This window comes from Galeopterus variegatus, unplaced genomic scaffold, assembly GCF_000696425.1.
Source record: "Galeopterus variegatus unplaced genomic scaffold, G_variegatus-3.0.2 Scaffold740, whole genome shotgun sequence".
In the NCBI taxonomy this organism is placed as follows: Eukaryota; Metazoa; Chordata; class Mammalia; order Dermoptera; family Cynocephalidae; genus Galeopterus; species Galeopterus variegatus.
The window spans coordinates 68,426-82,606 of NW_007726851.1; the positions used below are offsets into that span (position 1 = coordinate 68,426).

Genomic DNA, 14,181 nt, shown 5'->3' on the forward strand with positions numbered 1-14,181 from the left:
TAAAGTTCATGCATGCTAACCTGAGCAAGATCACATTCAATGCAAGACCTCTGGAAAAATTCTGTCCTGGTATACAGTATATTAATTTGCTGCTATATAATTACCTTTCAGTAAAATAAAACTCCCAACAAAACTCATCTCAATAAATGGAACATTAGAAACATAAGAAACAACATAAAATAGATATTAATCAAAACACTGTCCCCCTTACACACACACATACATCAGAAGATAGATATTATAATCCTTGCTTTACTTTTTCATTGTGGTATCATACTCAGTAAATGCTCTTCTCTATAACACAACATCAAAGAGATGTAAAAACACTGCAAGCCTCTTTCAGGAAAATATATACACACACATACATCAGAAGATAGATATTATAATCCTTGCTTTACTTTTTCATTGTGGTATCATACTCAGTAAATGCTCATCTCTATAACACAACATCAAAGAGATGTAAAAACACTGCAAGCCTCTTTCAGGAAAATATATTCCCTCTGCTCATCTCCCCTTTTTGGTTTATTTTTCCTACACTTTCATTCTTAGAGAACATGTACTTGCCATTTGACATAGCACATGCCATTAGCAAAAGAGTTCATCACTTTTGGCACTAACTGTATGTAATCTATTTATTTTCCTTTCCTGAAATCCCTAAGTTGCCAGTGCTCCCACCAACATAATCATTCATTTTAATGTCCTTTGTTGCACTGTAGATATTATAAATAGTTTCCTGCCTCCCTTTCTTCCTTCCTTCCAGTTTGGACATTGCTCACTGAGTCAACTTTTCTGATTTGCTTTTGGTAAGTGGAGTGCAAAGCCCTCTCCTATGCAAAGAAGGAAGAACAGCTCTCTAAACAGCAGCTCTCAGTGGCAGAATCACTGCATAGCTGGGACTCCGTGTTAAAACATGGGCACAGTGTCACGGTAAAGCACCAATAGGAAGAGTAAATTGTTCCCCACTTCTTTTCTGTGACCCACTCCCTGTCAACTAGGTTGCTTGGTCAGAACTTTATTTCTCTCTCCATCACTATGTCAGTGGGATAAAAAGGCTTGTTTAATCACATAAAGTAAAACCACACCGAAACTGTATGAGAGCCGTATGGCTTTTCCTACAATGGCATAAAACTGAAGAAGCAGAGTAAGTCATTAAGTCATAATTAAGCATTGGCATTTAAACAAATGTTATCTTATTTTGTCACAAAAATACAATGTCAGATAAAAGCCACAGAAATATTTTCATCCAGCTCTGTTAGCCAGGAAATTCTTTTCAGAGGTGTTTCCTTTTTGGGCTTTCCCAATTTGTACTTAGCAATGAAGTTAGGAACTTACTATCATGTTTTAAATATTCCCTTTCTGTATTTTATACCATGTGATTCGAAGCAGAGTACAAATTTTTCAACCCATCTTAAGTGATCTGATTAATTGTGTCACAAGATTCATTTTATCACAGTCTAAAATGTCCTTAAAACATATCTACAAAAGTACAAAAGTAAACTCTTGATGTCAAATTAAGATTTCTGTGTAGAGAACACATTGATTGGTAAGTGACACCTAAGTGAGGGCTGATGTTTTGAAAGTGGTCTTGTATAATAACTACTCCATTCCATGTATGCCATTTAGTTTAAGAAATGATGCACACACTCTCACATTCATAAACACATTCAACCACACAGACACATAAATATACAAAGAACTTACACAATTTCATCATTCTGGAATTCGAGCTCTCCACAAGTGTCCTCAAAGTCCTCTCCTCCACCTCTGGCAGTCCCTTCAATGGTTTTGTAGGGAACGATAACATTTCCTCGAGCTCCAGATGTTCTCAATACTTTCACCTCCATGATGCCAATGCTCTCACTCACATGAGTCACAGCTTCCTCAAAAGTAAAGATGCCTGCGTGGTCATCATCAAAAATAGTCACAGTGGCAGTGGAGGGAGAGCCAAGGCAAGCAAGTGTAGAGACATGATTGGCTTCCAGTATGCCGTCTTCTGAAGCTTCAGAAGATACTTTGACATTGCTGAGATGCACGAGAAAATTTTCATCCTCCTCAAAGATATCATCATCGATAATGCCAACTCTGATTTCTTTCTGGGTCTCACCAGGCTTAAAGACCACAGTTCCTTCAGTGAATTCATAATCAGACCCAGCGTTGGCTGTGCCATCCTCTGTTCTGAAGTCAACAAACACAGTGTTGGTCAAATCACCACCTCTGCGAATAATGGTCAGGGCCACAGTACCACAGTTCTCCAGGCACTGATATGTCCCTTGTTCAAAGAAGATCTTACTAACAGGGTCATTTTCAGCCACCTCTGTGTTGACCTCGTGCATACTAACTGCCTTCCTTGCTTGGTCAGCTGCATGCCTCTTTAAAATGTTACCAGCTCCAGTCATCAGACGAGTAGCTTGAATACGGTAAAATGCTCTACTTTTTTGCTGCTGACTTAAGACTTGGTAGTTAGCTAATTCTATTAATTGCTCTATTTCTTTATCTGGGTGCTTCTGCTTCAGTTCCTTCAGGATCCTGGCCATTTCTCGCCTTGCCTCTTCATCATCTTGGTCCCTCTCATCGACCTCCAGAACCAGAGCGCCATCTAAGAAATTGTCAACATGAGAATTGACCACTTTCCCATCCATTTCGATTTCAGTCTTGGAAGACGGCCTGTCTCCTTCATGTTCAATAATCATTCCCCTCTGCTTGCCAGCCCGATACCTCTTGTAGACGTACTTGTAAAAAAGAAGCCTCCTGTCTGCTACCCAAGCGAACACAACACAGATGGGAAAGAAGAAGAAAGTAAGCAAACCTTCCCAGACCTCCACAACGCCAGGAGAGATGACAGACAATATAATGTAAAGCCAGGTATAGGCAAAGATGCTCCAGGCTGCCGTCACAAAGAACACACGCAAATGCTTAATCTTCCTTGTCTCTCCATCAGGGACCACGTAAACACAAAGTGCAATAATGATGAACATATTGAACGCAGCACTTCCCACAATGGTGCTAGGACCAAGGTCTCCCGCAGTGAAGTTGTGGCCACACACTTCAATTACTGAAAGGAGAATCTCAGGAGCAGAAGACCCCAGGGCCATCAAGGTCAAGTTAGAAACTGTCTCATTCCAGATCCTCACAGTTGTCTTGGTGGTCTCTCCATTGGGTTTCTTTATGGTTATTTCTTTTTCTTGAGATGTGATGACTTCTATAGAGGACATGAACCGGTCAGCTATGATAGAGACTCCAAGAAACATGTAGACCATGGCCACAAAATACACAGTAGCTCTAGCAATTTTGTCCCCAAAAGAAGGGTCTTGTGGTTCCCAAATGGGTAAAATCACCCCTTTCTTACAGTAATATGAGCCAGTACATTCACTAGTTTCGTTTCCTTCTCCTTCCATTTCTGTCTCAGTGCTTACATGGTCCACATGGGAAAATAAGAGAGCCACGATGGCTAACAGATGAAATCCCATTGAAAAGGTGGGTGAGAGACTTAATCGCAGCATGTTGTACAATGAGACTTCCAACTGTCACAACCTACTGGTAAAAATAAGATAGGGAGAGAGGGTGGGAAAAAAATCACAGCATTAGAGCCACATCCAAAGCATGACTAATGCTTTTTATTCCTCTTGCCAATAATTTGTTTATATTTCACCATCACAAAATATATGGTGAATCATTATTCTAAGAATCCATCAGTGATTACGCAACCCTTTGTAAAGCTGACAACTCAATTTCTCTGTTGGTAAATTTTCTACATGTAGTCCCCATTCACTGAGAAAGATACACAACTGACTTATTGGAAATGAAAAGTTCAATTACAGCCTTGCCTTATTAAATACACATTTATGCATGCTAATAGCCAACAAAAAAAACACAAAACTTTTGAAGCATTAAGTAATTTTCTCTTTATTGCTAGAGCAGATTTCCTTTTAAATTTTGGTTAATATATCATCTTTCAGAAACTGTTTTACTGCCAAAAGCACTTTATTAAAATTGATGCTTTGAAATTCAGATTATGAAAAATCCCACCAACACAAGGCTTGATGATTATATTAAATTCTGGAGTACACCTTACACTGTATTTCATGAAATCATGTCCTATTGCTCCATACTTACTTGGAAATACAGAGAAATCTTTAAGCTTGCCTGCAATCAAAGCTCAATGGTATTTGTTCTTGAGGGGGAAAAAAAATCTGCTGTAATGCAATATTTCCACACATTAAGTACAGTTTTTAAAAGCATGTTTTGATGAGAGCACATTTCCTCCTAGTTTTCATCAAGCTCAGGTCTCCTGATACATTAGCAGCTGGGCATCTGGTTCTTTAAGCAGTGCTTTTCACATCTGTGAAGAGAGGCTGTTTTAGAATCTGCAGGCCATTCACAACAGGAAAAAGAGATAACCAGGCTCGGGCCTAGATGTGAGTATAACAACTTGGCAGGCTGTGAAATCAGCATTACCAGCTATAAAATGTTCCTTTTCAGTGTCAATGTCATACTTTCCATGGTCATTCTAAACACATATTAGTTCTATAGAAGGTTCAAATGACCAAAGAATGCAGGACCAATAATTCCATCTAAAGTAGCTCCTGTGGCATAACAACAGTGACCACAAAGTACACATATGATGAAGGGCTGTAGGCAATTAGGGATATGGCAACAGAGTCACTGAGCAGCACAAGCTTGGTAAGCAAAGCAGTGGACTGAGCCACCACGGCCCTAAAGTCACCACCCACCAGCTCAGGCAGGGCCTGAGATGGGGGGTTGGGGAGCACTCAAGTAGAGGAAAGCCTGTTCCAGGTCAGGGTAACTTTCATCTGGAAGGCCTTGCAGGAGGGAACAGTTATGGCATCAGATAAAGCAGTGATAGGAAGGGTCCTGAGTCAGAACATAGCTTTACAGCCTGGAAAAAGTTAAAAGAGCAGCTGGATTAGAGGTTTTCTTAGCTTCAGGCTGGCTGAGGGGTGCCCCAAGTTTGCCTGCGTTCTCAGGTCCATGTTTGCTGCTGATGGCTTATACTGAAAACTGTATCAGGGCCCAGGAGAATACCCTATCTAGCACATCCTGGCAGACCCTCAGAAATCCCACTATAGCTTAAAGCCCGTTTTAGCTCATCACTATTTGGGAGAGAAGCTTTTTTGACATTGTCCTATACTAAAGAAGACCAGAAGAGGGTTGTAGGGATAGACTTCCAATCTAAGTAAAAGGCTGAAAAATAGAAGCACATTTTCAAAATATGGAAAAATTCATGCTCAGTATGTCTGCTCATTCTGACATTGCAGGGCTCTGGAGGGTTGTGGGATCTCTGCTAAAACAAGGTGAGATTCAACCAGCCTGCAAGAGTAGTAGAAGATCTAGTTCCAACTCTCCTGTGCATCCATTTATTCCACAAATATTTATGCATGCTTAATATGGATTTTCAAATGACTTGGTATCTCCTTCTAGGTCCCGTGTATTCACCAATGAATAAAACAAAACCTTTGTCCTCACTCATTGAGCTTATATTCTATTGGTGCAGAAACAAACAAATACATATAAATGTCAGCTGGTAAAAGTGTTATAGTGTGTGTGTGGGAGAGCAATCTAAGGAGGACAGGGAGTGTGTGTATGTGCACGTGTCAGTGTATGTACACACGCATGCTTATGTGTGTATCTGTGTGTATGTGCACGTGTCAGTGTATGTACACACATGGCATGCATGGTTTTATATTGATTGGTTAAGGAAGGCCTCTCGGATAAGGTAACATCTGAGTAAAGGCCTGAAGGAAGCAAGAGATCAAGCTTTGTGGATATCTACAGGAAGAGAATTCCAAGCAAGTACAAAGGTCCTAATGAGAATTGCATTTGGCATAGTCCTGAACTACAGAGAAATTAGTGTGGCAAAGGGTGATGGGGGTACGGGGTTGTGGAACAGGGTTTTGGAGTAAGGAAGTGGTGGAAATGAATCATGGGGGCACTGAGGCCACTGTAAGACTTTGGCTTTGATGGGGAGGGAGATGAGAATCATGGAGAGGTTCTGATTAGAGTGGGATATAATCTGATTTTCTTTTTGGAAGGATCTCTCTGCTGGTTTGATGGAGAATAGGTGGTAGGGGCAAGGGTAGAAACAAGAGGACCAGCTTTTGCCTATTAAAATCTCATTTAGAAATGACCCCAATGCCTGGCAAGTAAACGAAATGATACAGTAGAGATCTAACATTTAATGGAGAGAAAGAGATATCTGTAGTGATCCTTTTGGAAGATTTGCAACTTAAAATATCTTGGGGACCTGGTAAGGATCATAAAGTTTAAATATTTGTAATCTGAACAGGGACAGTAAACACTGATGAGAGAGTCAAACCTGTGTCTGTCTCCAAGACTGATATAATTAACCACTCCCTTCAGATTACTGCCAAATTTTGTCATTCCATTCCTCACATTTCAGCCAAAGTGAACTTAGAGTGCAGACTTAATAATATCACTCCCCTTAAAATCCTTCATTGGGTACCTATTGCCCTGAGGACAAAGCCCAAACTCCTCATGACCTTTTATGATGTGGCCTCCGAGCTCCAGAATATGGGAATTCTATCCATTCTCTGAACAAGACAACATTTTTTTTTTTTTTTTTTTTTTTCCCCAGGCCTTTGCAGATTTTATTTTCTTAGCCAAAAACTATCTTGCTTTCTCCTTCTTAGAAGCAAGTTTCAAAACAGCATAAGAGCAAGTCACAGTCAATTGCCTGAGAGAATAATAATAATAGATTCCATGCTTAAACACTAGTAGATACAAATGTAAACTCTTTACGTGCATCAATTATACTTAATATCTACAATAACCAGCATTGCTGTGTTACACAATACAGTGTTGCTATTTCTACTGTAGTCTGCATGAACAACACCCCTTTGAGTTGTGCAATGCATAGAACTCTAACAATAACCCTATATAGTAGGTGTTATTAGCTCATTTGGGAAGTGGTATAACTGAGGCTTACACAGGTTAAGTACTTGGCTAAAGGTCATGCAGATAGTAAACTCCTGGACTAAAATTCAAACCCTGTTTTTCTTCCAAGACTGATCATGAACAGCTCTTTTACATCATCCCTCATAGTGTGTGAAGTAATCGTTGAGAACTATTGGACTTGGGCTTGGACTAGCCCATTGGAAAGCCTCTTGGCTTCCATTCAGAGTTAGAAGGACACAGTTAGAAAAAGTCTTGTGGAAGGTGTCCAACGGTCTGGCTTTCATCTTACGGATTAGAGACTGCAACAGACAAGCCTCAGTAACTGTGGTGTAATATGTGGGCTGGCATGTTCCTACAGACAGCTGCCCTCCACTATCTGGTCTTTCATCAACTGCCTGGCAACGTCTGCCTGTGTGTACCATTAAGGCAATCTCTTACATAGGCCCCCCCCAAAAGCCCTCCATCCCTGCCCCAGCAAACATCTCACAGCATGTTCTCAGCCAAAAAGTACTAGATGTCTAAAGTAAAAAATCCATCATCACTATCAGAGAAAAATGAGGGGGGCTTCTGAGGTTAACTAAAAGTATCACAATTATATTCAAAAGATGGCAGCGTTATAATTTGTGAAATCAGTGCACAAAAAAACATCGATGTAGCTTTCTGGCAATGAAGCAACTGGAAAGAATTCTCTGGACTTCAGTTTCTTTCTTTATTAAATTAATACCAAATCCAAATGCTTGTGAGGATGTGGGATATGTGTCATTTAAATGTGAGGTCCTTCTTTATTCCTTCGTCTCCTTTCTTTCATGGTCTTGCATCCATCATCAGATTCAAGCAGTTCTACTTAACTCTCCCTACCTTCTTCTCAAATACATATTTCCATGAAAATTAAGCAGAAAGATAGCAATAGAGGCTGCAGATATGTTCATTTGCTTGCTGCCTGACTTTCTTATATTCTGCCTTATCTACTGAACACTGGAACAGGAATAGGCTGATTTTGATTATAGATTCAGATCAACGCTCATGCCTATGGAGAGTGCTTGTTTAGGGTCTATCCATTACACCATCCAAATGAGTGTTCAGCACAGTAAGTATCAATAATACCCAAATTATCTTCTGCTCACTATTTATTTTTAAGCAAAAAAAATCACCCCATCACCTACAGAGTGCAGACCTGAATGGCACTGGCAAAGGATGGTGAAAAGATAGCCAGCTGTGAGTAATCCAGCCTACCTGTGTTGCAGGGAGAAGTCATGGCTACAGAAAAGAGAAACACCTACCTGTAGGGCAGATCTTTATCAAACTGCCTTTGTGAAGGATTAAGAAGAGACTTTATAGCAAAGAGGCATGAAGAGTAATCAGGCAGCAGTGTCCATTCCACCCTGGAAGCTGAAGCCAGTTCTGACTATCCAGGAGGCCCTGACTCAGAGAAAAAGCTTATGCTGGCATTCCCACCAGCCCCGTGCACTGGACGGCCTAATCACATTCTGTTGATTGGCAGCTGGGGTTATTCCAAGAAACTCCTTGACTCGCCTTCATCAGGACCTGGAATTCCCTTCTATGTAATTCTTGCTGACTGAAAGCCTCAAAGCTAAGCAATTAATGTTTCTAAGACAACATTAAAACAACCACAAATCCTTATCCACGACTGAGGCAAGCACTTCCAAATGCAGACAAAGAGTTGATGCCAGAGGAAGACTTCTCATCTGATCGTCCCATCCAGAGTGCAAATTACTGCCCTGAACCCCAACCTCAGGCTATCAGACCATGGCCAGACTTCAGGAAGGAACTCGGTTTCCACAGCGACTCTCTGCTAGCACCTTTTTTTTTTTTTCCAATGAGAGAGTTTCCTCTGTTCTGTCTGATAAATTGAGACAAGTCCTAAAGGGGACAGGCTGTGAGAGGTCATATGAGGGGCTCAAGTCCTTCTGCCTAATCTTACAAAACTAGAGCCAGGATCCTGTCCCATGTCAGAAAACACCCACCTAAACTGTCAGCAAAGGAAACAACTGGGGTAAGGGTCAGGGAATGAGGCCACAAAAAGAAAGATGGATTTAGGATAATAAAGAAATTATTGAAATGTCATGAGATGCACCCGATGGCCCTTTTCCCTACTTTATTTTTCTACATAGCACTTTGCACATAAAAATGCTCTCTGTGTGCAATGGATGTGCCCTGAAATGAGCAGAGATCTGTAGCAGATTGAAAAGCCAATGTCAGTGTTAGCTGGAGGGGTGGAGACACATGATCCAGATTCATGGGCAAAAGATGTCACACTGGAAAAACTGATCTCCAACACACAGAAAGGACCTGGGCCCTGACATCTACCCAGCAACTGGGTATGGGTCTTCCTCCACCATCCCCGGCTTGCTGATTTTATGTGCTTTGCTAAGAGGGTCCTAACAGTTTGGACATCCTCAAGGAAGCTTATCTTCCCCTACTTTCAGGATAATTAAAAGACATCTAGTCAAAGACCAACCAAATGTTACCTCCATTATAGAGGCCCCAAGAAAGGGAGAGAGCACCAAGAATTTAAATTTAATTATATTAATTGCATGCTAACATGTAAATATGGGCAGGAAGAAGAAAACTGGAGAAAAAAGAGAGCCTTCCAGCAGAAAATAAATAAAGAAAAATTCAGAGGGCAGATGCTCTAATCATCTCGGGCTCCATGTAAAGCCAGCCAAGATTGTCCTTGAACTCATTATGCCAGGGCCAAAAAGCAGAGTTTAAGGGCCCCACGTGGGGACACTGATGCCGGTAATTATTGAAGTCACTGACTGGGCATTTGCTTTGAGCCAGGTACTATGCTAATTGCTTTGTATTCACCATCTTTGACCTTTCTGACAATACTGCAAGGAGGTATTATCATTCCCATTGTACAAATGAGAAAAGCAAGGTGGCTGACGTCATACAGACTTAAGTGACAGAACAAGGATTTTAATCCAGACACTTTGCATTACACCATAATGATTTCCAAAATGGCAGGACCTTTTGGTTTGTTTGTTTATACTTCATAGTTTCACAATACAGTACTCTTCTTCGGGGACAAAGAGCTCCGCATTTAGATACTTAGTGTAGAATAACCTCCCATGCTGCCGCTCCTTCCCACCTGAATAACGTGTGTAGATTGCATTATCTCATCAAGGCCTGTTTTCCACTCCTGTCTCAAGCCTCCCCACCCCTCAAGTAAGAGTTTTTTAAGCACTTATACTCATCACGTAGCAAGGGAAAGATGAACCACTTGGGGATCATCAACTGAAGTCTGAGGTCTGAAAACACTCCAAATCATTTAACATACTCAAGGTTTTTCCATTTGGTCAGGGGAAAGGAAAAAGGAGAAAGAAATCCTAGTTTGGTCAGGAGAAAGGAAAAAGGAGAAAGAAATCCTAGCAGTGAGCAAGCAAAACTAAAATAAAAGAGGGGAATGGACAGTAGGTGGGAGTAAGAGAGAATGATATACAATTTTGTCATAACAATGGTAAGTTAATATTCTGCTCTAATAACAATAAATCAATACTTTTTCAAGAATCTCAATATAGCTCACAAATTTATTGTCTTGGGATCAAGACTTTTTTAAAAAAAAATTTGTAAACTGGTAAGTAAACCAAAGAAATGCAAAAATGACACATTTATTCAAAATTTCATCTGCCAGGCTTTTCTTAGCCACTCATATGTGCCAGGCACTATGTTACAAAAATGAGTAAGATATATCTCCAAAGAAGCTCAGATTCTAGAGGGGCTTCACCAGAGTCAAGGAGTGAGTCCTTTGAATGGAAGACAAAAGTCCTTCATTACTAGAAAATCACAGAAGAGGAGAGATTTTTCTGGCATTTGAATAGTGGCATTGAACACTCAAGTGGACCACTTATTTCCCAGGTTAATACAACTTGGGTCTTAGGTTAATACAAATGTGGTTCTAGAAATCTCAGACTGCTCAGCCTATGGTCCTACAACCAAGAGATTTCAAATGTAATGAGCTCCCCAAAACAGGCCTTAGACATCTCCCCAGTACTCTGTGAATCTTTCAGGAGCCTCCTGATGGACAATGGTAACTATTTTAGAAAATAATTTGTTCACCATCAACCCTGCAGACAAAAAGCAGCCTTTACTTGATGTTTGACCTTACACATTGAAAATGAATGAGGTTATACGTATGTTTTTATATCTAGGTCACCAAAAAAGATTTCTTACCTAAAAATATTTTCCCCATATGAAGGTTAATTCTAGGTGTCAATTTGATTAGATTAAGGAATGCTGAGAAACCTAGTAAAGCTATCATTTTATGTGTGTCCATGAGGGTGTTTCCAGAAGAGATTAGCACTACAGCCTAAGTGGACTCGGTGGGAAAGATCCACCCTCACTATGAGCAGGAACCGTCCAATCCACTGCGGACTCAGAGAGACAAAAACGGAGAAAAAAGGCAAATTGCTGTCTATTCCCTGGAGCTGCGATGCACTCTTCTCTCCTGTCTGTGGACAACAGAACTCAAGACTCTTCAGCTTTTGGATTCCAGGACTTACACCAAGGATACCATCAGCTTCCTTAGTTTTGAGGCCTTTGGTCTTGAACTGAGCCACGCTACCGGCATCCAGGGTGCTGACAACCAGTCCTGGGACTTCTCTTCGCAATCACGTGAGCCATCTCCCCTAATAAATCCCCTCTCATATATTTATAACATATCCTATTGATTCTGTCTCCCTGGAGAACCCTGACTAATACACCCCACTAGGTGGTTGACATTTAATCTTAAGAAATTTGTACACATAGTGAGCCTTCTCTATATTTCTAGTTCTGGAGAGAGTGGACCCTGCATTCACTCATCAAGCATATATTGTGCAGCCTCTGTGTGCAAAGCACCATAAATCACAGTGGGGATTTACAAAGATGACTGACACATGGTCCCTCCACTTAGTGAATTTCCAGTCTCCAAGTGATAACTACCCAACTGATCATTAATACTGGAAGAATATGGAAAATTCCATGAAAAGAACAGATTAGAGGATGACAAAAGCTGGAGAGAGTGAATGGGCATTCCAGAAGGAAGAAATGATGTGAATAAATCAATTGCTTCTCCAATTCAGTTCACCTAAGAATCAACAAGGAAACTCATTAATGTGCAGATAGCTGGGCCCTATCAACTAGGAATCAACTGAGAAGAATCAACTGGGAGACTTAACTGGGAATCGCAACATCAACTGGGAAACTCATTAATATACAGACAACTGGGCCTTATCATCATATATACAGTAGGTCTAAAGAAGAATCACAAAATTTGAATTTTATCAAGAACCCAGGGTGATTCTGACATAGGTGATCTTGCACCACCACTTGAGAATCACCGGCATGAAGGACAGAACTCAGTAGAAGGGTAGAACTAGCAGCATAAAGGGCAGGGGCATGTTTAGCAAATAGAGGAGAGCAGAGCACTTAAATAAGGTATGTGAAGGAAGGTAGTGCCTGAAAATCAGAAGATAGTGTTTGTCCTTTTATCAGTAAGATGTTAATGTGAAATATGATATCAAATGAACTTTCCTTCCATGGATTGGGATTTCAGGCAGGATCAAAACATGAAGCCCTTTAATGAGTGTGTGTCTGAAAGGTGGGGGCAGAAGAGAATCGACATTCAACAAATACCAAGTGTCTACTATGCATCTGGCAATGTGTGAGGCTTTGTGACTAGAATCGTGGGATGGACAGACACAATCTCTATCCTCATGGAGTTTATCATCTATCCAGAAAGACAAATGACAGACATTAATTTAAATTATTGCAAAAAAACACAAAAACACGATTATGAACTCTGCTAAATGCTATGAAGGAAAAACACAGTCCTATAAGAGTAAGTAACAGAGGGCTTGACCTAGGATGTTAAGGAAGACTCTGTTGAAGAAACAACTTCTGGGCTGAATTTAGGAGACACTCAGCTAAGAGTTGGAACAAACCTAAATGTCCATCATCGGACAACTGGATAGGGAAATGTGGTATATATATACACAATGGAATACTACTCCACCATAAAAAGAATGAAATTCCGCCACTCTCAGCAACACGGATGAACTTAGAGAAAATTATGTTAAGTGAAATAAGCCAGGCACAGAAAGAGAAATACTGCATGTCCTCACTCATAAGTGGGAACTAAAAAAATAAACAAATAAAAAAAGAAAGAAAGGTACAAAAATCACAATAATTCATTGAAATTTCAAAAGGAGAGAACAGAGCTGAGGCCACCAGAGGAGAGTAAGGCGGAGCGGGAGGGGAGTTAACCAGAAATTGGTAAAGGGCCACAAAAAATGATTACATTGTGTAATGATAAATACAGTAATTATCCTGATTTGAGCGTCACATATTGCATACAGGAATTGATATTCATCACTGAATCCCACAGATATGTACAATCACTTATGTTTCAATAAAAAAATGTTTTTTAAACAAACTAAGGACACTCAGCAGAAAACCAAGCAAAAGGCTGTTAGTGGGCAAGGCCTTCGGTTGACACTTTCACAATTATCATTCTCTGTCATGGGCTTGCTTGCAGATCTACATTCTTAGATATGCTGGGGTACGAAATCATGTTTGGAAAATACTGAAAGTAGCTTCTGTAATTTATATGAGACTTTCCCCTCAGGGGTCAGAACCATGCAGCAGAGCCAACTGCTGTTAACTGCATGCTACCATACTGCTGGGGGCAAAGTGGTGGATAGAAGGGTCACTGCTCTAGGAACCAAAAGAAATGAGTGCTGGTCTCAGCTCTACTGACCAGTCCTGTGTCCTTGGACAACTCACTTTCCTTTTCTTGGCACCATCCATAAGATTTGGATATTCTGCCAACAATCTGCAGCTATAATATCCACTTTGGCATCCAAGATCATCCATAATACAGCACCTGTCCACCTTCCTAGGTTTACTGTTCCTGGTAGACAGCTGAGCTCCGAAATGAAAATTACCCTAATATATACCACATTTTCCTTTCCCAAGCTTTTATACCTGTTCTCCATGATTTATCTCGAATGTCAACTTTCCCTCTATGCATCTGCTTTTATTGCTAGTAAGGCACTTACTGGTCATCTAAGTTTTCCCCTCTTTCACCTTTCCCACTGAGAAAACTCAGGCCCTGATAACTTGAAGGACTTCCCGAAGCCACACATCTCAGCAGTGACGGAGCTAGGCTCTAGGACAAGGTCTCTGAGCTCCTTGGACATCTCTCTTCACACGACACCAACACCACTTGCTAGAATCCCCCGAGCT

The 14,181-nt window shown here is 40.7% G+C and overlaps 1 protein-coding gene across 2 annotated transcripts in view; it reads right to left on the reverse strand.

Moving 5' to 3' along the window:
- Positions 1–1,690: 1,690 nt before the first annotated feature.
- Positions 1,691–14,181, reverse strand: part of SLC8A1 (solute carrier family 8 (sodium/calcium exchanger), member 1) — an 87,123-nt gene continuing 74,632 nt past the window's right edge. Inside the window, exon 2 of one of the 2 annotated variants that reach the window (XM_008571970.1) lies at positions 1,691–3,534. In XM_008571970.1, coding sequence (XP_008570192.1) covers positions 1,698–3,500 — 1,803 coding nt within the window. In that variant the 5' untranslated portion in view covers positions 3,501–3,534 and the 3' untranslated portion in view covers positions 1,691–1,697. The remainder of the gene's footprint in view (positions 3,535–14,181) is intronic. The other variant, XM_008571969.1, reaches the window with a different exon arrangement.